Raw genomic sequence first — 24,246 nt, forward strand, 5'->3', positions numbered from 1 at the left:
AGTCAACCTTCTTTCTGGGGGCAGCAAGCAAAGCTTTGGTCAGCGGCTTATAATTGACCAGTGTAACGGTCGTGTAGTAAACGGAAAGCGAAGAAACGAAATTTCATGAAATGAGCATCACAAGTCTTGATATCTTTTTTATTGCGCGTCGGTACAGTTGAATTCCTTAGGATGGATTGGGAAAGCAAGTTTTCTTCCATTGTACGTGAAACTGAGACGAATTTAGCAAGAGTTAGGGTAAGAAGGTTTCGTGTTTAGAAAGATTGTCACACATTCCTTCAGTCGCTCGTAACGCTTCTCAAAGCTTCAACGTAGCACAAAAACCCTTCTTCTCCGGTTGAATTCGGACGGAATTTAACGTTCTTCCAAATTTTCTTAAAGCATGTCTGTTTATATCTCAGGATCGCTTAGGTTCTGGTAGAGGCAAACCAAAAGCATTCCCCGACAGGTCAAGTGCAAACCATTTTGGCGGTGAGAATATAGTGTTTTCATTGGCTGTTTCGTTTCATTAATATTAATGATTTTTTCAACATAAGTAACATATTGCCATATGTCACGACGAGTGATGAAAACATCTGCGAGACTCCGACAAATTTCAATATTTTGCGTTAATTGAGGTAAATAATTTTTTAATCTTTCCATAAATGTTTTTCATGGTAAGTTTCAAGAATCACCCTTGACAGTTAACCCCTCTAAGATCCTAAGATCCAATTAGTTAATCTTCCAACTAACTGCCATACGTTTTATTGCAAATGAGTTTGGAGAATTCCATTTTGAATCTTGATAACACTCAATATTAGCGGATGAACTTGTTTATTCACAACTAAAAGAAGCAGATAATAATTGGCAGTCAAATATAGTTACACAGTATTCTATTTGGGTAGCGTAGAATATGAAAGATTTATTAAAAACATGTTGAGATTCTCGTCTTGTTTTTTATTTGTTTATTTGTTTATACACTTGATCCAATTTTTCTTTACAGCCTGTGTCCAAAGAAAGTGGGGAGAGGCCTCACATCTTAAAATGTTATAGCATGGACACATACATAAGACTAACTTAAACAATCAATTTCTGGTAACTAAAACCCTTGCCAACAATATCACTGTGCAAACTCAAATCAAATTACTGGTAGATCAGGATAGAACTGAGTCAGTAGATAATGCCATCCTAACACGTCAACAGGCAATCTTCACTCTCAGGCCACCAGAAGTCCATTTCAATCCTCTGTGGCATGGGACTTACCAAGCAGCTTATACAGTCCTGTGAAAACAGTTGGCATGGCAACCAGTGTTCCATCTAGTCAGGCATCACCTGCTTTGGTGAATGCATTGTTTGAAAGGGTTGAGGAACAAACTGAGGTATATTTTATAAGCATAGTGTACTTGCAGCTCTTTTAGATGTTTGAAATAGATAAACAGCAATAGGCCATTTTATAGTTGTGTACTTAGTTGCCAAGCCTTTGATATGGAGTGAGACTAAAGGTGACCTTGTTGTGATAGTATCTAGTTAACATGATAACAAAGTAATTTGCATTTAAAAAGCAGCAAGGTTTGTATCATAACAAGGTCAACCTTAGCCTTACTCCTGTTCAAAGGCTTGGCAATCAAGCACACAACTGTAAATTGGACTATTATTACTGGACAAGACTGCAAATATCACTTTTGAAGAATCAATCTTTTTTTTTTCTTTGTGATGTTTATTTTATTGATTAGTTGCAATTTACCAGTAGTTACATTGGAAAGGTTAAGATAAACACTTCATACAAAATTAACTTTTGATAGCTTGCTGGTCTAAACACAGTTTTTGTGGCTATAAGCAAAAGGTTAATATTGCTGCCCCTTCTGAGTAGATTAGTTTAAGCTTAATGTGTTGATCAATTCGAAGCTTCAACATACTCCCCTCCAGGCAAATGCCCTGCCCCCTGGGGCAAAAATTGGGCTCAAATGCTGAGCACAAGTTTTTCTTGGATGGTTGTCTTAGTGATCGCAACAAATGTTGAAGAATTTAGCAAAGTCTCGCATTAGTTTTTGGTGCTGCTGTTTGGTTTTTGCTTGAACGAACATCATTCTACAATGTGAACATTTTCAAGCCATTTGCTCACAAAAATGCACTCTTATTATTTGTAAACTCCTCCATAGTTAAAATTAAACCCAACAAAAAATTACAAAACGATGACCAACTTGGGTTTTGTTCTTGAATTTGAGTAAGACTGAGTATGCTTTAATCTTTCTGCTTGTCTATTGAAGATGGTGAATCAGCTGAGTGATGCAGTTAAAAAGCTTCTGAAAGAAAAAGATGTACATGCTGCAGAAATCAAGAAAATGAAAGGTTGGTTTTAGTTTTGGCAAATTTCTGTTAGCTTGGCCTAATTTAGGTTTTATATGATGTTGCCTTGTACAGTCCAAATTCTCTTAACAGTTTACAAAGATTTGTAAGCAGGCTCATGTGCTGAGAGTAAAGAAAAACTCAACTACATGTGGCTGTAACTTGATTGTTTTGTCTGCTAAACTTGCTTCTACTATTCAGATTATGGTCATGAAAGTTTTTAAACCAAGGGAAAAATTTGAACTTCAGTATGTCTTCATGATCTACAAAGGTTTTTCTGAGCTACGTTTTTGTTATTTTCATTTGTTTCTGTTCTTGACAACAGAAAGAAAAATTTGAAGGACAGAGTTGAATGTAGGCACACTGATTAATACCAAATAGTTAGGATTTACCACTGTTTTCCTTACATGAATTGGTGTTGGTCATGGGTAGTTGATGAAAAATGTATTCTTTTGTGTCATGATACTAGTATAGGTAATCACACGATCTTGAGTGAAGTTTGGAATAAAAATGCATAGGTAAATTTTTTCATAGACTAACAAAATTGCATGAGCCCATAGGGTGAGTGCAATTTGTGGTCTTTGAAAAAATTTGCAAGTGCTTTTTTATTCCAAATTGCAGGAGAAAAATCATATGATTACGTATTAATAATATACATGAAAAAATAAGAGATAGCTCATCATAATTATGCAGAGGCAAAGTGCATGCATCAAGTGCTAAAATGATTTATTCAAACCATGTGTCTGGTCAAAACAGCTGTGTATGATCAAAACAATAATATATAATGATACTTTTACATCTTTAAGGCACAAAAAAGTTCAAAGTCTGGCTAAACAGTTCAAGGAATTGTTCAGTCTGGTTTGCTTCTTCTTTGCACTGAATTGACCCTCTTCTGCATCAAATTACCTGAAAACTGCATTTATCTTAACCAATCAGAACTGAGTAATTTTTTCATGTATCTTATTAAGCCTTTAATCCCCAAGATCTAATTGTTAATTCTCCCCTCTACCCATTACACATTTCTTTATAAATTAAGTCATGAGAACTTGGAGTTTGATCAAGATAACTTCCACTTGGTATGTTTGAGTATTCTCATGACTTGGAAGAAGTTACATGTTAATTGCATCTGAAAGTTACAGAGTTGACAGTAAGAACTGACATTTTTGGGAGGGTGTTTTAATTGGAGTTCCTATTTGTTGATAACAAAGTTGTGATTTTTGTCTCAACCTTTGTCGGAAATTAATTAAAAGTGTTTTTAATTGATTTGGTGATGTAGATGAAATAAACAGACTGAATGATAGGCTCAGAGAAAGAGGAGTGGACCTTGAAACAGAAAGAAAACTAGAACAAGTACGTGTACCCTCTGTTTTGAATTCTATTCAATTTTTATCTAAGGCTGCACCCCTTCTAAAATTATTCCTCTTTTCCTCATATTTCTTTTGGATATGTATCTTGAGTTTACATGATTATTCTATACTTTCTGACGAATGATTTAAATTTAATATATAATATCATTTTAATAAAACTATGTTGAGAAACATAGCTGACTTTCTTGCTCCTAATTGGCAACATGGGTTTGTTATCAAATTTAATTTTGTAACAATTTCTTGTGTTTCAGTTTAAACGTGATGTATTCAGTCAGTTGGATATGGTACGAAACCAAACTAAGCTGAGCCCAGATGCTGCTGGAAACAATTCTCGTTATAGTAATGACTCAGTGGTCATGAATGAGGCGTAAGTAGGCAAGATACAAAAGAAATTTAACAATATATAATGACTAACTTCTTAGGGTTTGTGTTATTTTAATTGTGACCTGACTTCCCTTAGAGTCTCAATTTAATTCTAATGCATTGGATAGACTAGCCAACACATTCTGCAAAGAATATCAGCCATCGAAGTTTGTTTCAACTGATAAAGGAATGGTCAAGTACAAAGGAAGACTTGGCTTCAAACAGTACATGCCCATGAAGCCTGTGAAATGGGTGCCTGCTGATGCGACGAATGGTTTTGTAAGCACAATGCAAGTCTACACAGGCAAAAATGATGGTGGCCAGCCTGAAAATGGTCTTGGACATTGTGTCATTTGCAACCTTGTGAGCAATCTGAAGGGGAAAAATTATCACATCTTTTGCGATAATTTTTTCACTTCAGTTTGACTGGCTAAAGATTGACTGTTCGACAAACTCTATCTTTGTGGAACAACACGTGCCAATAGAACTGACTTTCCTAAAGACTTAAAAGCCAACAAGCCCGAAGTGAAATCGCTCCGTCGTGGTGAATCTGTCTTTCGTAGGAAAGGGAACATTGTTGCATCCATGTGGAAGGACAAAAAAAGCTGTGGCTTTTATAAGTACCCATTGCAATGCAAGAGGAAACAAAACCATACACAGAAAACAGAAGGATGGAACCTACATTGAAGTTCCTTCTCTCCTGGTGGTAAAGCCTTACAACCAATACATGGGGGGAGTCGATCACAGTGATCAAATGCGGCAATATTACGATACATCACGACGGGCAAATAAATGGTGGCGGTATCTGTTATAGTTTTGTCTGGATGTAAGCATTGTGAATGCACATATTTAAATGCAAATTGTGGATAACCATCCAAACTTCACACAGCTTCAGTTTTGCATTGAAATGGTGAAGATGCTGATCGGTGACTTCTCATCCTGGCAACATGCCGTTCAAGAAAGAACTGTTCAGACTGGACATTGGCCTGTAAAAATGAGTAAGGGAAGATGTAAGAGATGTTTGAAAAGAAAAAAGACAACGTTCTGTGGGATGGGATGTGATTCATGTGGTGAGAGGTTCTGCTTGGATTGTTTCAAGAATCACAGTATGGAAGCCTGACATGGCACGAAATTTAAATGCCTTGAACAATGAACGCTCTTTTGCCTCGGTTATAAAAACACTTTAGAAGACATACCAGTAATTTTGTTTGTGTTCTTTTCAAATTGATCATTTTTGCTGTAAATATTTCTGTAAAATATTTTTGCTTTACCTACCTTATATCGAAAAAATTATCTAGTGAAACAGCATATATGCTTTTGTTCATTGAATCAAAATGATGTTAAGAACAGTTTTGCGTGTTGCATGATTTTGAGGTTTGTTTTGTCAACTTATTTTCTCATATTGGAGATGTTACTTATCTTAAATAAAAACTTCAATCTCTGAAGAATAAACTTTCTTGCATTGCTTAGTCTAAGAAAGAAGAACAGTAAAGGATGATTAAAGTATTACTGATCTTTGTTAGAGTTTAGTGCCTTGCAATGCTAAGAGGTTCAAATGGGTTAGATCTGACCTCATGTACTATCTGGTTCTCCTAAAATAAGACTTGAAAAGACATAACTGATATCAGCCTCTAACCATACAGTCTTAACCCTTTAACCCCTAAGATTGACTGGCTTTTAATTTCTCCAGTCAGTGTCATCCTTTAATCAAATATAAAGGTCATGCGAATAAAAGGAATGGTTGCCTATTAAGTAGCCCTTGATTGTCAAACAAATTCTCCTTGTCAGTAATTTAAGAAACATGAAGAGAAAAGTGTGGAGAATAATTTTGGATATCAATGTTAAAGGGTGTAAATGATGAACATTCTTACACTGACTAGTTGATTTACAAAGGCTTCTAACTGATCTCCATAACGTAGTAGTAATAATATTATAATTGTGCCTGTAATTTAGAATTTTATCCTGATTTTGTAAAACCCTTTACAGGAAAAGAATGATTGAAGAAGAAACAGAGTCTTTACAAAGGAATATTGAGCACCTTAAAACAAGACTGGGTAAAAAAAGCCACATTGCTACGTTGCATAAGTTTTAACAAAAAGTTTGTCAAAAATTGTCATGTCACTCCAAACAACAGTATATGTATTTTTTAATGAAGCACACACACTTTGGACCACATGTCTGGAGTGCTCAGTCGTGTAATATTTACCTAATCTTCCTTGTATCTTACATTTCTTATCTTTGTTATGTAATGAATAAAAACAAAACAGGTAAAATGGAGCTTGAGCTACACTCTACAGTTGCTGATTCCAGAGATGTTCTTCATAAACAAGAGAGGTTGGACAAAGTAAGTTTCTGAATTTAACACTTGATCGTGTAATGTAGTTAATAGTTCTACTTGATTGGTATCTTTGTCCAAACAGGTTGGTTTTCTATGTTGATCTAGGATCCTTATGTTCCACTTCATATATTGTACCACTGTGACAATAGATTCCTCTTGAATGATTAACTATTATAAACAATAAGTACTTTCTTCCATTGTTTTTGTTTACATTTAAAAAGTGTATTTAGTGTTTACATTGGGTTATAAGGTATTGATCAGAAATATTTTTTGTGTAGGCTTTGTCGTCACTGTCAGAGAATCAGCGCTCACAATCAAGAAGCCTAAGCAGCATTGTTGATGAGAGACAATCTGACTCATATGAGATACAGCAACTTAAGTAAGTCATCTTAGAACATTTGTAAATACACAGTTTGATCCTCTTATGCTTAGGAGTTAATGAAGAAAATATTAATGCTCATTGGCAAATACTCTTGTCAATGAATACCGTGAATTGCTTACTGTAAGTATTGATATAAATATTTGTCTTATTGTTTATTTTGTTTGTTTTGTAATCAGTGATACATGTTTTTGTTTAAATGCAGACACCTTGTAAACAAAGTGAGCAATCAATATTCTGAACTAGAAACAGAACTTCAGTCCAGCATCAGGCAATCAGGAGTTTCAAGTAAGACATTTAGAACCCTGTGGAGAATAGTCTTGTCAAAATTGAAACTTCCCTAAGTTTTCAAAAGATGATAGAGTAATGTTATCATAGTTTTCAACCTGTTTTGTTTTGAGTATTAAGAGGCAATTAATCTTCCTGGATAAGATGCCAAAATGTTGTGCTTATTTTGGCGCTTAGCATGGAAGTCAGGGGAGGGAGAATTTTTTTAAAATTACTTTCATCATGAAGGTGAGGGACACACAACAGTGTGAGGCTCCAAATTAAGTGTGCCCTTAACCCTTTAACTCCCAAGATCTCATTAGTATAATCCTCTAACTGATATTTTTCTTTATTCTCATCACTTGTCTGCTTGATATTGTATTGATACTGTGAGGAGAAATTCTGTCTTGGTCACTTATGGGAGTTAAAGGGTTAAGAGAGGCACTGTGAGAGTGAAGTGTCTTGCCCAAGAACACAATGCATTGTCCCGGTCAGGTCTTGAACCTGGGCCTCTCTCTGGGCCACTGCACCTCCCAGTTTAAGACAACACAGATCACAGTCATGACTACAAATATACTGAAATATTAGGAGTATGTGGTAAAAATTTCAAGGAACAATTTTAATCCTCAATGTAGGATTCTGGAAATAATTTTCTTTATTTATTCATTTATTTGTTCAAGTTTAGTTTTAAATTTCTAATAAATTAGCTATTTGTGGAACCTTGGAAAAAATGTAAATCATTCCAGAAGTTTGAACGGGAAGATTTGCAATGGGCAATAGTTTGAAGTTCAAATTGGGGATCATTTGTAGTCCTGGAAGCATGTGGGGAGGCTGTACAGATTTCATTTTGTGAAACCCTCTTAGTAAGGCACTTTCTGTTTGGTTCACCATACAGGTAGCAACTCTTCTCTGAGACAGGTTCGACCACGCTCAACCAACCAAACCACAATGACCAATGGTGCCTCCAAACCAAAGAAAAAAGCTGTCAAACAGAAATCTAAGGGAGCTTCAGATGATCTTGTCTTATCAAGTAGTAGTGATAGTGATCTAAGTTTGACAACACTTGATGCCAGCAGCCCCAGTGATACAGACCTAACCTCCCTGCAGCTTGACAGATCATATGCAGGTACAGTACCTAGAGGTAGGAATAGCAAAAATAGTTCAGATACTCTAGCAGTCTTGTTTCCACAGTCTTTGTTCCTCTTGATGGGAATGTAGATTGTCACTTTATCAGCACAGTATGAACCTTGTAGTGCCAACTGCATCACCAAGGTCTAACACAAGTGGTAAAGGAAGAGATAGAATCTTTCCAGCCTGGCAGTTTTTTAGACTTTCTCTGAATTTATTAAGTGTCAAAACTGTTTCATGCTGGTTATGGGAAGGGAGAGTTCTATTCCAGAAAGAAATATTATCATCATTGACAATTTTTCCATTAGTGTCAATCTTCTCCAAATAAAATTTATTTATGCTTGCATAATGTTCATTTCAATTAACCTTTTTGCCTTTGATGTTCTTTTAGATTTTATACTTAAAAAAATACATGCAATAGGGAAAATAACTGTTTTTTTTCTCTGTAGGGGGGTCTGGAATTGGAATAGGAAACATTTCTAGTTCATCTCTGAGTTCTCTAGATTCTGATGATCTGCTTAAATAACTGTCACATTGAGATCAAAAGGAATATTATGTGATATAATATTTACAATGCTCTCTCCAGTGACACAACTAATTGCACTGTTTTTATTTGTTGTATGCATAAAGTGTTAGCAAAGCAACAGATTGCAGGCAAAAAGACCCATTAATTGTAATAATTCAGCTGAATGAGACAAGTACAGTAGTTAGGAGTTTGCTTGATGCCTACAGGCAGAGACTTTTTTGTAACTGATAATGTATTCTTCAATAAATCATTTTTTTACACAGTGGTGAGAATGCAGTTGTTCATGTTGGCTTAGTAGTGAGAGTGCTCGCCTTCCACTGCTGTAGCCTGGGTTCAATTCCCAGATGTGGTGTCACATGTGGGTTGAGTTTGTTGTTGGTTCTTCTTGTTGCTCCATGGGTTTTCCTCCAGTTCTCCAGTCTTCCCTCCTCCACAAAAACCAACATTCCAAATTTTAATTCAACCTAGTATTACCGTATCGTATAAAAAAAAAACACTAGAATCTTACAAACTCAACTACTTCATTAAACAACTAGCGATATTCTTAATAAGGAGTGACTCCTAAAGGCAGTACAGTACTTATGCTCAATAAACTTACTTAAGCCCACTACAGTGTATATATTCGCTCACCACTGGGCCAAACTCACAGTTTCCTCCAACTCTTCTTGAACTTAGCAATCTTCCACTGTAGCTCTTTCTCTCATGGTATAGCTTTCTAAACAGTTGGTCACTCCCAACAACAATAACAACTGCTATGTAACTGAGTCTGTATAGACATTTACAAAGTGCTCTTGAACATTCCAGAAGCTTATAAAAGAACTATTTTAATGGTATTATGTAATAACTGTGTGACTTGATGAAATGTTCAAGTAAGTTCTATGGTACACATTTTGGCATGACTAAGCAGTCTGGAGATTTCTAGAAGCTTCTATTAAGAACAACAATTACTCATAACACTGGAAACAGACAAGAAGAGCCACCTTGTGGAGTGTCCACTGCTAAAGTCACATTCCCATTTACACGTTGCATGTTGTTACAGTGGCAAATTTCAATAGGAAATGTGTTTAGGGAAATTATAAGCTATAAAAGCCAGAAAAATGTTAAAAACAATCACTCAATTAAATTTCAAGCAAGATTGTCATACCTGTTAGTGCTCACAATTAACCATAAAAGGGAAGACAACAGTTTAAATGGGAATTTATTCCATACCAATGACTTTGCTTTGCCTAGATAAGTTTTACCATAAAGGTATTTATCTTGATGCTTTTGTTTAAATGGTTTTAGTATTATTGAACAACTTCAATAGTGAAAACTCATTATCAGTTAGCCCTTTATTCTAAGGGTTGATTACCAGCCAAAATTCACCTGGCAGTCCCCCTTTTTTAGCATGGGAAATTGATAGCTTTCAGCCAGTGACTCACAATTTCCTTGGCAGTTCCCTTTCCCAGAGTGTAAGTTTGTACTACTGAATTATGTTTGCCATCATGGTCCCAACCTTAGGAGAAATAACCCTAGCATACATTAACCTCATACCACAGAAAGAAGGCTTGCCTCTATTAAGGTCTTGTACATCCTTATGACCACCATACACATACAAAGGGTAGTATAAAAAAAATTCATCAGAGGTTTCAATTCTTTGGTATATTACCTAAAGCAGCGGGTTAATGTGTTCCTTAAAAAGATCCTCAAGTTGTAGTTCCATAAATCTTTCTTTTAGTTGTGAGGCAGATTTGCATTCTTCTTTGTCAAAGTCAGAAATCCTACAATTTTAAAAAGAAAGGTAATATGACTAGTGATGATTATTACATAGCTCTATAACTGAAGAGTAGTGGGCTGTAAGTAAGGGTGGGCCAATGTTACCATGGCAATGAGAGGGAAAGTCAAGAGAAGCAGAATATCAGTCACTTTGAGGAATAATGTGAGGGTTTGTTTTAACAAATCAGTCTAAATATAAACTTTCAGTCTATCCCTCATGAAGAAGCATGCTCCAGAAAAAAGTTTAATTTGTATCTGTACCATATGTATGAATATATAGTTATTAAATGGACATTGTTTTCACCATTGATCCCACTATTTGAATCTTGCTTTCCAAATACGACCCAAGCAATTAGAAATTTTCTTCCACTGTGGTAAAAATTTTACCATTGATTCCACTATTTTGAATCTTGCTTTGCAACCTGGATGCTGACATGATACCTAAAAAGTCTCACTAACTCCTCTTTTTTCCTTCTCTAGTCAATCTGTTCATGAGCTACACAAAAAGGCATTCTTGACTCAAATGATGACTTTTTGTGCATAACAACAGTAGCAACTGTATAAGAAATAAGCATTGTAGTTTTGTGTGTGCAAGTTACTGTCTCTTTTCAAAATTGTGGCATATTCAAACACAATTTGTACATTTTGATTAAAACTTTATAATGGTAACAAAAAAATTGTGTAGTTTTCATAACATTCTTTCCCCTTAAACCAGTCTCATACCTTTTTGGTTCTAATTAAACAAATTTATCTTAAATTTGATGATGAAAAAGGCTTGATATACAGTTTTTTCTCTTAAATAGACCTCACAGTTTTGATTCATTGCTCAACACTCTTACTGACCCACTGGATATTGTTCCAATAACACTTGTTAAAGTGGTACATGTTTTAATATTTTTACCTCAAATCGCGTGGAGCTTGTTCTTGCACCAAGACATTCATCATTCTCTCCTTGCATGGTTTTCCAGAAGAGTCAACGTCAACATTGCAAGTTTTATGCTTTCGTAAATATTCTTTGACATCACTAGCATCCCCAGTCAGCAAAAGGAAGATGAAAGCATTTAAGAGGAAGAGTCTTCCAGTTAAATTCAGCTCGTTAATCCAACGTGTTATGGTTTTTATGTAACGATTTTTACTCCGCATGTGGTCTATCTTGAGTAAAATCATGATTTTATCTGCACAGTAGCTACCATTTGTGCACTGTGATGCTGCACTTGTGTTGTCAAAACATAAAAAAGCTTTAGTATTCTCTTGCAGCCACAAAACCAGTTCCATAATCATTGGCTCGGAACTTGAACGACGAATATCGTTTGCAAACTCCAATAGATTTTTTCGCAAAGAATTCAAGTCTTTCTTCGACATTTCCGCGCATGATAGTGATATTTCTGGCAATTTTTGGGGATACTCATCTGAAATTACAACAGTCATTTCCACAACGATTGAAACAGGACTGTTCCCCTCTGAGAAGTCTCGCCCTACGACACAACTGACGGAAATTTTGAAAGAAATTGGTCCTGAGATTTTCTCAAGGACATCAAATGATGACGGATTCACCAAGCAAAACTCTTTAGGGTTACAAAAAATAGATTTCAGGGCCATAACTTCATCCAACACTTCTGGCGCGAACATGACAGTTTTGTGCCAGGCGTTGCTTTCCTCGCTCTGAAGAAACTGGTAGGGATCCATAAGCAGCGGATAGGTTATGAAATTTTATTGCGGGCTCAATGTTGATGAGCGCTAGAAATGTCGGAAGTGGAAAACGTTACATCGTATAGTTTAACTTCACGCACCCTGACGTTTTCAATCAAGAATGACTGAGAAGAGGTAAGGAAAGATTTCTTTTAATTATAAGGATACTGGTTTTATTCGTGGTATATAAGACTGGATGTATGAAAGATGCCAATGTTGTGACCGTTGCTTTGGAAACGATGAGCTTAGTAAATGAAAATAAGTAATCCATGCAAGTCTTGTAACTTTGATGTAAACTCAAATTCTAGCGAATACACAAAGCAGACCGGTGAAATGTTATTGTTTACTTTGATCAGTACCCTAGCTGATGGAATTTCAACAATCAGCTTTAGTAAGTTTATGCACTAAAATTGTTTGTTTTGCTTTAACCCTTTAACTCCCAGATCAAATTTGTAATTTTTCTTACAGTCAACCATACAATTCTTATAATGTTAGTTCAGAGAATTTAGTATTGGACCAACTAATTATCCCCTGATTGATAATTTTCTTTATTCTCGTCACTAATATCTGGTTGATATTGTATTCATATTGTAGGGAAAAATTCTGTCTCGGTTACTCATGGGAGTTGAAGGGTTAACTCTATGACAATTTTCTTGAGTCTCACTATCAAGTGGCAATAAGCACGTATCAAATTCACCTATCTGCCAGCTGTTAAAACTCTGTATTGCAGGCTCCATACCTCATGTCTGTGTTAACTGCCTTAGCCTTTGGCTTCAGCAGATAACTCAGACCTCAGTTTAGATAATTCATGATATCATGCCCAACCTCATTCAACAGTTGCTTAGTATTAGGGTATAGATTATATGAAAAACTGTGTTGAGCCACCTTGAGTTCATGATTTACTGTTTTATCAACAAACAACCATTATTAGGTCAGAGAAGACTATCTGGGACTTGGCAGTGGAAGAGAGGAATAAAACTGAAAACCATTCAAATAGAGGTATTTCCAATCTAGACGTATACTGTAAGTGTATTGTCAAGCCACCATTATATGTATTAATTTTTCTCAAGTTCCTCCAGAAAAAGAATTGGTGTGTCCTTGCTTATTTTGTCAGAAATTGTAAGGCCTAAGAAACTGTAGCATTTGGGTGCTAAGTACCGTACTACTTAAGGGAAAGACATTAGTTTTGCTTTTAACTCTTTACACCCCAACATCAGCATACATATTCTCCATACTGTTCCTTACATGTTTCTTAAGGTGTTGAAATGGAGAATTTGTTTAACAATTAAGAGCTTCTTAAGTTTGTGATTATTTCCTTTATTCTTGTGACCTCAATGATTGATTTAGGGGTGATATTGTAAGGAGAGATACAATGCTTGTCATTCTTTGGAGTTAAAAGGTGAAGAATCGTATGATGGGTCTGAGAATCAATGTTGCTTTCAATAACACCATGAATGCAAGGCAAAAGTAGAAACTAAAGTTAACTAACTATGAAGATGTTATTTTGAAGTTCTCTCTCTTCTTGGTTAAGATCAACAGGATGACTTACAGTTGTCAAGCAGTGATGAATCCAGTATCTTTATCCTGGGAAGTAAAAACTCTGTAAGTTTTCATCAGCTTTGTCACTCAGAAAGGGATTTAAATCACAAAAGACTTAACTGAAATAATATTATTTAAAGAATTCAACATTTTATTTATTTGAGTTTCTTGTTCAACTCCTTTCCAGCAAAAATGTTTGTTTTGTAGTTATTTCTATGGTCATTTTTTGTTGTTCCACACTTTTAGTTAGTCTTGTGTAATTTTATCCTTTCATCCCTCCATTAAATAGTATGTTATTGTTACCAACCCATTTGATAATGGTGACATCTTGTCACAAAATGGTCATTTTTTGCTGTTACATATTATTGTTCATGAAGTCTTCCTGTAATCATTGTTCAATACTTATGAATTGTATCAATTTATAGGGTAAAACCTCCATAATTTTGAGATTTCTTGATCGGTGAGTATAATTATTCAAGATGCTAAACAACCTCACATTGAAAGCCATACATAAACAGTGAACTTTTATTCAATCAATAACTTCACTCCCAAGATCTGATATTTAATTCTCCCCTCTAGTAATGGACCTATTCTTGTAAATTATTTGTAAGAATTTGGAGGTAGATCAAGATAACTAAACACCTGACAAGTTTGAGTTTTCTCATTTCCCTGATTACTGGTTAAAGTAATAGATAGTATTAGAGAGAAGTTACTCATTAATCACCTCTGGGAATTATAGATTTATTTGTTTTAGAAATGGTGGAAACATTTCTTATAAAGATCAAGAAATTTGACAAAATTTGTTAATAATCTAATTGTAGAGATGAAGCTCCCAAACCAACGACAGCTTTGGATTACACCTTTGGAAGAAGAGCTAAAACTGGACACAATATTGTAAGACTCTGTACACTTAGTTTCAAGACTGTGTGTTTAATATATTAAGATTAATGGATGATTGATGAGTGATTAATGGATTTGGTCTCTCTAGAGGCAAGACTGTTATTTTAATTACGTAAGAATTCCTCCGTACGGAGTTCAGTTATACCAAAAAAGGGATGGGCAAATTGTTTACAAACTGTTACAGTTTTCAGTAATGAAAAATTTAGTTTTTTTCTTGCTAGTCTAGTTTAACCATTTATTTAACCCCTCACCGGTAGTAAGAAATATGTAACAATTACAAGAAGTACTTCCAGCAATGAGATGGTTGGAATGCAATGTAAAATACAAACAAGCCATGGAAATTCTGTCCTTCCACCAGCATTTAACAACCTGTACCTGAAAAAAACCTCTAAGTGTACAAAACTGACAAAGATATCAGATTTTCCAAATAAGAACATGATTGCAAATTGACCCACAAGATGATCTGACTTTACTTGTAGTACAACACTAAAAGTAGCATAAATCTCAAATTGGTGTCCCTAGTAAATGCAATGTGTTGTGTGGAGCAAATGAATTCAAACAGCGGAAACAGTATGATAAATGCTAATGCATAAGGAGCTGCTTGATTCCAAAGTCTTTTTACCAACATTGAGCAGACTGTACAGAAGTTTATAGTGTGCTTATAATTAGCTGTGTTGAGGCTGTAGATTATGAGACTACCACAAACCCTAGCCACCCTTCATTCATAACTTCCCTTACTCAGTGTTATAATATGTAATGAGTGGTGTGTAATACCACATTTTTATCAATCTGAACAGGGAAAAGACATAGGTCACATATGGGAACTTGGAGGTGGAACATTCCTTTCCAAATTAATTGAAATTCCTCTGACATCTGCAACTATAAGGTGAGAGCTAACTGTTATTCAAGCTTAACATTTGGACTCCTGAGAATGGCTAGCATCCTATTTCTCCTTACAATATCACCCCTGAGTCACACATCAAGGTCATGAGAATGAAGGAAATGATCACTAACAAGAAGCTCTTGCTTGTTAAACAAATTCTCCTTGTCAGCACTTAAAGAAATATGTAGAGAACAGTATGGAGAATATGCATACTGATGTTAGGGTGTAATGGTTTATGGCTGATTTACATGCCAGGATAATATGGTTTTTACTCATGATCATCACATGTCATTAGTTTCTTGTATGACAACCATTTACCAGCTTTGCTGAAGTATCTAAATCACACTGCCAACAACTCTGATAGTCATACAAAAAACAGGAAATGCTGCATAAAACACTTTTTAAAGTCTTGCAAAACTTTTTAGTAAAAAGATAAAAATGGGCACTGATGAATGGGCTGGGAAAGCTGACAAGATACAGAGGTTTGTAACCTGTAATGGACCAAGATTGCATGCAGGTGGAGTTCCAAATTGCTTCTACAGTAGATGCTTCTTGTCACAGAATCAGAGATAAGCTCTAAGCAGGTCAACTACTAGGTTTGATTGCTGACAGACTCTCCACCTACTTAATACAATTGTTCCTGATTCAAATATTGCTGAGGTACAGTATTGGGATACAGCTGCAGTGGTTCCATCATGTCACTCATCCAATTTTTACCATTTTCATGTACAGGAGTATGGCTGTTGTGATTGTCTTGGACTTGTCTCTTCCAAATGAACTGTGGAACACAATGGAAACACTTCTCTCCCAGGTAAAGAAAGGGTTTGATATTTGTAGAGAGGTGGAATTAACCTCTGTAAGAGAGAGACTGAAATTGCATAATTACCTTTTTTCTGATATGCAGCCAATAATTCCTATGCCATATACTTCAGCTGGTCTTATAAGTGTGCCATTAACAAACTTAACACATCTTTGTGACCAATATGTGTCCTTTGTAAGGTCATCTTTGTTATTAAGTTATCTGCAAGTGCTAAATCAAATACTAAAGTCTAATAGATATACCTTCTTGTATAAGGTATTTACACTCTCTCAAGTCTCTCCTTAGTATTCTCCATGGATGTAAATAAATGTGACCAAAAGTTAACCATGCTGAAGGAAACCTTAATTGTTACAAAAGTATAACAAGGAATTTGTTATGATTCTTGAATTGTTTGTTTAGTTCTGAGGTTCTTTTTGCAGGATTTATTTATTATATCATGGTGTGTGTCCTTAGGTCAAATCTAAAGTGAACAAAGCCCTGGAAGGTTTAGAGAGCAAAGAGCCTGGGTAAGGTACATTTTGCTATATGCTGAATGATATTTTGTGTATGCTCTATTACATGATATTACATATGGGCTGATGTTTCAATAAAAGCTTAGTGGTCAGCAGTCACCACTAAGACTTACAGCTGTCTGTTTAGCCTGCAAGCAGCCCTCCTATTTGGGTTTTGCCTTATGACCCTCTTCCATGCATGGAAGCCTTGTTACACCATCAGCATATGCTTATGGAAAAGTTATTGAAAACCCTGCTGCTGATATGGCTGCTATCTTGTTTAGTCTAATGAGGCAACACCTGCATCTACATACCTGCTGATGTGGATGCAATAAAGTGTTTCCACCTGTTTGCTGCTCCTCTCAGAGAAGCAGTCCCTCTTTTCCAGCTTTGTACATGGATGTATTCAAAACAAATTTGGCTCATATGAAATGGGAGATGCAGTCTAGTTGTTAGGACTGAATCAAAGGTTCAAGTTGTGAGTGGGTGACTGTGCTTGGTTCTTGGGCAAGACACCTTATCCTTACAGTGTCTCTCTCCACCCAAGAGTAGGTATGGGCACTGGCAAACTGTCAGGGAGACATAGGGAAATATGGTGGGGAAGGGGGGGTAACCCCTTAATAGTCACTCCTAGTTGTTACATGGTGCTAATTCTTCCTTTTTGTCATGCCTATAAATTTTTCACCTGCCTTACTACTGCTCTCACTCTAACTCCTGGAGAGGATGCTGCATGCTGTAACCCTGTCCTCAGAGGTTTCACAGTTTTTTGACATCTCACTGTCAAGTATTTATACAGTGCAATGTCATTTATTCACTATGAGGAAAACAGGCTTGTCAGAGAACACACTTTGAATAACCTTCAGGGGATCTTTAAAATTAGAATCTGGTGTTAAACCATGAGAAACTGCTTGAAATGTTAATCAATCACGGTTTCTCGTCTTTCAAAGTTCTGTGCAACAGATTAAGAAGCAAGCTTGGAAGAAATTTGGAGAAGAACATCCTGTAAGTGAGGAGAAGTAACTTCTGTTCATTAACACCTTCTGAAAATTTAGCCCAAATTTTTTTACCTTGTTATGGCAATCAGTATTGATATTATTTGGAGTTTGTTAATTCCTGCAATGTGTTGGTGTAATGGTTTATTGTTACAATTTTCAGACATCACCTGCTAGCTTCTATGTCTTATGTCATATTCAATGACATTTAGTTGTTTTTATTGAATAACCAAACTATAATTTGGAGTGAAACTTTTGAATTTTGTAATAACATTAGATCATGTAGTATGATTGTCCGACTGAAAGTAGTCCTGAGATGGACTGTTGTCAGTGGTGGTAGCTGGCGTTTCTTAAACCTTTGTGGAGGTCATTATTAGTGTTGCGTCTTGAATTTGGAAGCAAAACCAAGGCCTGTACGATATTTGATTGTCCGATTTGGATGCGATCTTCACAGTGATGAACACTACCCACGCAGTAGTGAAAAGTCACTTGATTCTGATTATGTAATCCTTCGATGTTATCGAACCGTCAGTTCCTACTGTCTTCTTAGGGCCACTCTGACGCGGAAGATCAGACTACACGATAAATTTAATTCAATGAACTGATTTTTTGAAATCAGAAATGAATCCATTTTTCTGTAGGACAAATCTTCCATCGATCCGTTTCCTATACCTCTGGCCATAATTGGCGGAAAGTACGATATTTATCAGGTTCGTAGTCAACCGACCTATCAGGATTTAAGGTTACTTCCCACCTTCAGATGCCGAAAAAATCGATTTTTCTTCTATTTGACTTAACTGAATTCAAACATTTAACCTAACGTCTCCATAAAAAAAAATTCTGAACTCTTTCACACCTTACCGGCACTTCCTTAAATTATATTTTATCGTAATCTGCAGTTATTAAGCTTTCTTCTGATGAATAGTTTGCTAGGATTTTAGTGAAACTAGCGCGCATACGAATTTTTTTTCCCGAAGGACACCCGCGGAGGTGGGAAGTAACCTTAAGGTAGTGAGAGGGGCAGGTTGTGTTCCATCATTGTGTTACTAGTATTGTCTCTTATTTCACTCCATGGGCAGTCTCATGCTATAGAAGGGGTGGGCGGGAGGGGAGTTGTGAAATTGGAAGTCACTGTACTCCATATGGATTATTGCTATATCTAGGAACATTCTACAACTTGTGATTCACTGCGATTCAGGTGTAAAAAAGGCCGAACGTGGGCTGTTGGCAATAGACATGCTCCTGGTCGCATCTTTGCGATACTCATGGTGTTGTAGGCAATATGGCAACTGTTAGAGATGTCCTAATACTTTGCACTTCTGCATATAACAGGAAACGCTTGTTCTGTCAGAATGTATACCTTGTAGAGAGGAAATGAAGGTTAACTAAACACTATTATGTAGAGTTTCATTTCGGTATTTTTCGTGAAGTAGGCCCCTTTCACACGATGCGGGATAAAATCGAAAACGGTATTTTTGCTCTGGAAAGGCAATAAAAGGTTTATTTGCACACTAGAAAACGGATTAAATTCTTCTACACACAGTATAAACATCACCGGTAGCAGAATAACTGTCTCGTCATCCGGTTAAAAGAACTCGAAGGGCTTTTTGGAGACACTCCAATTTGGGTTGAAATTGTATTGGTACTCCCAAGGGAGTCCTTTGTAGCTATCAGTGAATGGTTCGTCAATTTTGTTTTCGCAGGATTTTGATCCCGAGAAACGGAAAATGATAAGTAGAGCACTGCGATTTGTGGCACACAAGAACGGCGCTCATTTGCAGGTTGGTTGAATTGATACTGATTTTTTTGTTTCGTTTAACAAGAAGAACTCAGCTTAAGCAATCCTTAATTTCAGTCAACGCTTCACGTGGGTCCATCAAGATGCACTGGAGAATGAGATACTTTGTATATTATAATGATGCCTTGAGACCGATAGAGGAGTTCGTTTTCCTTTTAGATCGGGTGGCGACCGAGAAGCTGCCCCTCCCACTAGGCGAAGTCCGTCGCGCTAGTTCAAAAGAAACCAGCGAGAAAAAAATTGATGTAAGCACGCCGCGCAGAACTCTGAACGTGAGGCGCACGAAAAGTAGAGTTCCACGCGGCGCGCTGATATAATTTTTGTTATTCGCTGATTTTTATTGACTCGCGCGATGGACTTCACCGAAAAAGCGAACCTACAGTTAACGTGTACAAATGATTACGCTCCTGTGATTTCAATTGTCTGGTTTGGATTCCAAAGAAGCCTTCATTTTCCTCATCAGTTTTTTAGCACTAAAGCTGAGGGTCTGACGAACCGCACCCGAGGTCTGGTGGGGTCACTGTTGTTCCGCACCCCCCTCAGGTGAGTTTTCCTCCATGCCGTAGTGACTTCATGGCACTTTAATAGTATGCTTCGCATCAAACAAAAACATTTTGAAGAAAAACTATGCCTTTGAGTATAGGAAACTGAACCAAAAATTGACTTAAAAGGGGAACTCTCCATATCTGCAATATCTCGATAGATACTCGGCTTTTTACACGTGGAGGAAGTATGTGCCTTATCTTTTTATTCGAGACCTCTCTGTAGGAATGGAATAGCGGCAATGGAATGTTTAAGGTTCTTCCCATTGAAGTCTCCAAGACTTAAATTTATCTCACTAGTGACAAATGAGACCAAAATTAGTCCTCATGGTCCATCGCTAAACTAGCTGGGGACTGCTACCAAAAGCCAACAAATTGATGTGGGTTGTAATAGATTGGGGAATTAATTCTACGAGCATCCAAGGCTAATTAAGATTAAAAAAAATTGACTAAATTGGAAAGTTAGTAGCAGTTTTATCATTTTTAGAAATCGCTCAGGTAAGAGAGGCTGTGCCATCAACCTTTTAAAACTCTTTTCACTGCGGATTTTGAAATGGACACGACCCCTGTGGCGCTTAAATTTTAAATGGTTTTAAACGTTCGTTGAAATTATCCTATTTTGTAAAATATAGGAAGTTTTGTGACCTTATTATTCTTTTACAGTAAGGTGGTATCAGTGGATCATAACAAACCCATCATTGTTCCGGCTGGACAGGACTCTTTTTCGCAAATAGGTGAAAAATGTTGTTTATTTTTTACCTTCTGGTCGCTTCAGTATTGTCGTTAGTGTCATTATTTTGTTTTGTCTCTTAAATTGCACGATGTTGCACGAAAAAAAAGAGAACTTTAAAGCGATTTTGTGTACCAGCGGGTACATCCATATAAGATGTTTTTCTTTGCATTTAGGATCACCTCCAGTTGCAAATCAAGACATGGGAAAAATGCACAGCAGGTAAATACCATGATTTGTCATCCTTAGATTTCTTCCGTGTTGATCAGATATTCGCACACTTTGCTTATCTTAGTGTAATGATGTGAATTATTCAAGAATTAAATCAGTTACAAAACGTCGATTTGATACATTTTTAGTCGATCAGCTAGTATGTAGACCAAGTTATCCAACCTGTTTTAGATTGTGCAATGCGTGGAAAACATTGAGATATAAAACGAAAGTCGACAAAATTATATGGTTTTTCAAGGAGGAACTACATAAGCCAGCAGTTTGTAACAAGTGCTGCAATCTTAGCGTCAAAACAATCCTTGGTTGAAATGGTCACATAAGTATCATAGATTAATCATCTCTTGACTAACCTGGCGAAAATTTTCTCAGGTTAGTCTTTTATCTGATTGGTTGAACACGGAATGGACGAGTTTCACAAAAGAAATTCCAAATAGAGAGCCAGTCAACCCAGCAAATCCTTTTTTGAATTTCCAGCATTTGTATACCAAGTTTAGTTTACGCTTTTAGTGCTCTTGGTAATTTTATTGTGATAAAAAAATAAATTAATAAATGGGCGTCAAAAAAAGCCACAGGAATTTTCCTGTCTGGTGAAACTTGTATCTGATTGCTCGGTAAGAGTCATCTTTCGGATTTATGAATACTTTTTGAGTTGTTTGCTTTTTATTTTAGGGATCCGTACGAGCTTTGGAAGGCTGCCTACGCCACGTTTTTTCCTCCCGAGGTAAAACATTTGTTGTTTAAAACTGAAATCTATTGCGATTTGCTTTTGAGTACAGCGCTTGATAAAACGTCTTTATATAAGTTTGCTCAGGGCTATGATTAACATTCTGTCTGACTTAAGAAATCCCAAGGGCGGAACACAAGCGAAGACCCATCTAAAGATCCGCAGTATGCTGAACCAGCGGTCGACACCATGAGGAAACAGAAAGATGAGGTAAATTAATGCAGATTTCCATTAATCAAAACTGGACGGTTGGATCCGGCGTCTTTCTCTGAGAACTTACAGAGATGTTCTGGTCAAACTGGCCTTGTCCTCCGTGAGTAAGGCCTCTAAGTTTCGCATTCCTGTGCAGAGTAATCTTAAATGTTGTCGGGAAATTTACTGGACCATTAAGTGGTTAATAATGTTGAAAATGTTGCCAAACAACACCCACACGTTCTCACTCACCGGCAAGAACCAATTAACCAGTTTCGCCAGACCTTTACCCTTTGACCCCTAAGAGTGACCAGCATCTAATTTCTCCTCACATTATCATTCGTGAATTACTCATTAAAGTCACGAGATTAAAGGAAATGATCATCAACTCAAGAAGCTCTTTATTTTTAAACGAACTTTCCTTTTCAGCACCTCAGGAAAATGTAAGGAGAGCAATGTGGACAAAATACATACTGATGTTAGGGTGTAATAGGCTAAAAGTAAAAAGCACCCATCAAATTTACCTTGACCTTGTCTCGTTTGTAAAGTACGTTTCAAACCAGTTGTTTATTTATTTACTTTTAATTTGTGCAGGAACTAGAAAGATACCGGAAGTTGGCCTTGAGAAAAGTGAGAGATGCTGCCAGAGGGACTGGAGGAGAGAAACACTCACGCTAGCTAAACAACAACAGCAACAACAATGAAGAAAGCTTAAACAATGGAGCAAATTCCTATTAGAGCGCTTTTCGACTCTAAAACCAAAGTGATTACAACGGCCAATCAGAAGAAAGGAAAATACAATAAGAGCCAATGAGGACTCACAGTATAAACGACCAAATCGCCTAAGGCGCGGGAAAATGCGGGCGACAACGTCTTGATTCGTTTTTGTTTTCCATTTGATTAGCTAAGTGGGTGGCGCAATTTTTCTGGACCAATCACAGAGCGAAGTAAAGCAAAACCAATGTAATCTGAGATTACTTTCGAAACTTGCTTTCGAAATTGCACTAATAGTCTCACTTTCGACACTCAGTCGACGAATGCTTTAAATGTCAAACGCGATCCATGATTTCTTGGATTTTACTTTTCTTCGATCTGGGGTTTCTTTAGGAAACTTGCGCTATCTTTTCAGCATATCAAAACCCATCACAACTGGGGATTTAGGCAAGTTTGGTTGTTATTAGTTTGAGTTCTGGCCCTTTGTGGCATTTCATTTTATTCTGTTGGGCCGTTGTGATTACTTGGGTTTTGCTTCCACGACACTGATCCGAACTCCCTAATGTCGACGACCACTCCGTATTTACAAAACATTTATTGGAAAAATTTTAAGAGCGTTGTAAACAAGGAAATAACTGTAAATTAATGCTGCTTGTATAAAACAGTGCTACCCAGGAATTTGATTCGTTCTCTTCTCTGGAAATTTTATTTCACATATTAGCAGCTTATCACGTGTCGTGAACTCATTGAATATGACAAACTCTTTCTTGTGACACTTCGTCTGGTGTGACATGAAATACGAGAAATGAAAGGCAAAAGGAAGAGGAAATCAAAACTAGAGAAGGTCGAACCCGACGTCACACTTTCTGACTGACGTTCGATTTATGTGGGTTTGTCAAAGACAAGAAAACCAGGGATGAGCACATCGAACCGAGGCTAATTGGGGACATTCTTCTATCTTTGTTTTACTTCCACCAGAAAAGCTTTTAAAGTTGTTTTCCGCCCGTTTTTTTTAACAGGAGATATAAAGTAATCGACTGTGGTGAGACGTCAAATTAAGGTTAGCCTAGCACCCAGACGGACGTCTCCGCTGAAAATCAGTTGGCGCCTAGGGAGGGAAGTGGTTACATGTAAGGCACAATGTTCCTTCCGCTTCTTCCCCCTCCCCCCACTTCTTTTTTTTTCTTTCCGTGGACGCTCGCGCTTCGTGCTCGTTTTCCAGAGTGTCTACCAAACTATAGAGAACGAGATTAAGTCAAGGGCACGCTTTAGTCACTGTAAAGCTCTAAGTGGTGGCAGCTGAGATAGTTTTGATAAAGTCGTACCTCTGTTACCGCATTGTATACTGGCGTGAACTCGTCTTTACAAACTGTTTCAGATTTTCAAAAAGTAATGTAGCTACACATTGCACACATTGTCTAGAGTAGGTGAAATGTCTTTTTTCCACCCTCGTTATCGTTTTCAGAGGATTTGGCCACTTTGGTTTATTTCATACTGTTTGGATCAGATTTTTCTTTCATCTGTATTAGCTCGGCTTAGTCATCGCTGCGGGA

At 36.7% G+C, this 24,246-nt stretch overlaps 3 protein-coding genes and 1 pseudogene across 6 annotated transcripts; 3 read left to right on the forward strand and 1 right to left on the reverse strand.

Moving 5' to 3' along the window:
- Window positions 1–46: 46 nt before the first annotated feature.
- Window positions 47–8,913, forward strand: LOC131786445 (secreted 45 kDa protein-like). 2 transcript variants are annotated; one of them, XM_059103508.2, is made up of 12 exons: window positions 47–237; window positions 402–471; window positions 1,183–1,358; window positions 2,247–2,328; window positions 3,602–3,675; window positions 3,944–4,059; window positions 6,042–6,109; window positions 6,323–6,399; window positions 6,672–6,772; window positions 6,978–7,060; window positions 7,935–8,180; window positions 8,617–8,913. In XM_059103508.2, the coding sequence occupies exons 1-12, from the start codon at window positions 172–174 to the stop codon at window positions 8,691–8,693; spliced, it is 1,236 nt and encodes a 411-aa protein (XP_058959491.2). In that variant the 5' UTR covers window positions 47–171; the 3' UTR covers window positions 8,694–8,913. The 2 variants fall into 2 exon arrangements, with proteins under 2 accessions (XP_058959491.2, XP_058959492.2); XM_059103509.2 differs by having other exon boundaries at window positions 7,935–8,165.
- On the forward strand, window positions 4,063–6,029 carry LOC131770044 (piggyBac transposable element-derived protein 4-like; annotated as a pseudogene).
- Window positions 8,041–12,082, reverse strand: LOC131786447 (RWD domain-containing protein 3). Of its 3 annotated transcripts, none has more exons than XR_010715844.1 (3): window positions 11,350–12,082; window positions 9,005–10,453; window positions 8,041–8,174 (listed from the first exon to the last, which is right to left on the reverse strand). XR_010715844.1 is itself a non-coding variant. In XM_066159181.1 (3 exons), the coding sequence occupies exons 1-2, from the start codon at window positions 12,075–12,077 to the stop codon at window positions 10,342–10,344; spliced, it is 840 nt and encodes a 279-aa protein (XP_066015278.1). In that variant the 5' UTR covers window positions 12,078–12,082; the 3' UTR covers window positions 8,042–8,174. The 3 variants fall into 3 exon arrangements, 2 of the variants coding, with proteins under 2 accessions (XP_066015278.1, XP_066015277.1); XM_066159181.1 differs by having other exon boundaries at window positions 8,042–8,174; window positions 10,342–10,453; XM_066159180.1 differs by lacking the exon at window positions 8,041–8,174 and having other exon boundaries at window positions 9,119–10,188; window positions 10,342–10,453.
- A 90-nt stretch (window positions 12,083–12,172) lies between these two features.
- LOC131786439 (cytoplasmic dynein 2 light intermediate chain 1) lies at window positions 12,173–23,906 on the forward strand. The gene is made up of 17 exons (XM_059103503.2): window positions 12,173–12,272; window positions 13,069–13,136; window positions 13,669–13,739; window positions 14,102–14,136; window positions 14,498–14,570; window positions 15,374–15,462; window positions 16,192–16,270; window positions 16,733–16,785; window positions 17,718–17,772; window positions 18,404–18,472; window positions 19,466–19,543; window positions 20,024–20,103; window positions 20,766–20,836; window positions 21,009–21,054; window positions 21,733–21,784; window positions 21,905–21,997; window positions 22,574–23,906. The coding sequence occupies exons 1-17, from the start codon at window positions 12,259–12,261 to the stop codon at window positions 22,655–22,657; spliced, it is 1,110 nt and encodes a 369-aa protein (XP_058959486.2). The 5' UTR covers window positions 12,173–12,258; the 3' UTR covers window positions 22,658–23,906.
- The last annotated feature ends 340 nt before the right edge of the window (window positions 23,907–24,246 follow it).

This window comes from Pocillopora verrucosa, chromosome 12 (genome assembly GCF_036669915.1).
Source record: "Pocillopora verrucosa isolate sample1 chromosome 12, ASM3666991v2, whole genome shotgun sequence".
Lineage (NCBI taxonomy): Eukaryota > Metazoa > Cnidaria > Anthozoa > Scleractinia > Pocilloporidae > Pocillopora > Pocillopora verrucosa.

Bases quoted from the DNA above. Each gene is read 5' to 3' on its own strand.
- LOC131786445 (XM_059103508.2), top strand. From the start codon at position 172: ATGGATTGGGAAAGCAAGTTTTCTTCCATTGTACGTGAAACTGAGACG. The intron at 1,359-2,246 runs GTATATTTTATA...TGTCTATTGAAG, and splicing joins GGGTTGAGGAACAAACTGAG to ATGGTGAATCAGCTGAGTGA. The intron at 2,329-3,601 runs GTTGGTTTTAGT...TTGGTGATGTAG, and splicing joins AGAAATCAAGAAAATGAAAG to ATGAAATAAACAGACTGAAT.
- LOC131786447 (XM_066159181.1), bottom strand. From the start codon at position 12,077: ATGTTCGCGCCAGAAGTGTTGGATGAAGTTATGGCCCTGAAATCTATT. The intron at 10,454-11,349 runs GTAAAAATATTA...TTAAAATTGTAG, and splicing joins CAAGCTCCACGCGATTTGAG to GATTTCTGACTTTGACAAAG.
- LOC131786439 (XM_059103503.2), top strand. The intron at 13,137-13,668 runs GTATTTCCAATC...TTCTTGGTTAAG, and splicing joins TGAAAACCATTCAAATAGAG to ATCAACAGGATGACTTACAG. The intron at 15,463-16,191 runs GTGAGAGCTAAC...TTTCATGTACAG, and splicing joins CTGACATCTGCAACTATAAG to GAGTATGGCTGTTGTGATTG.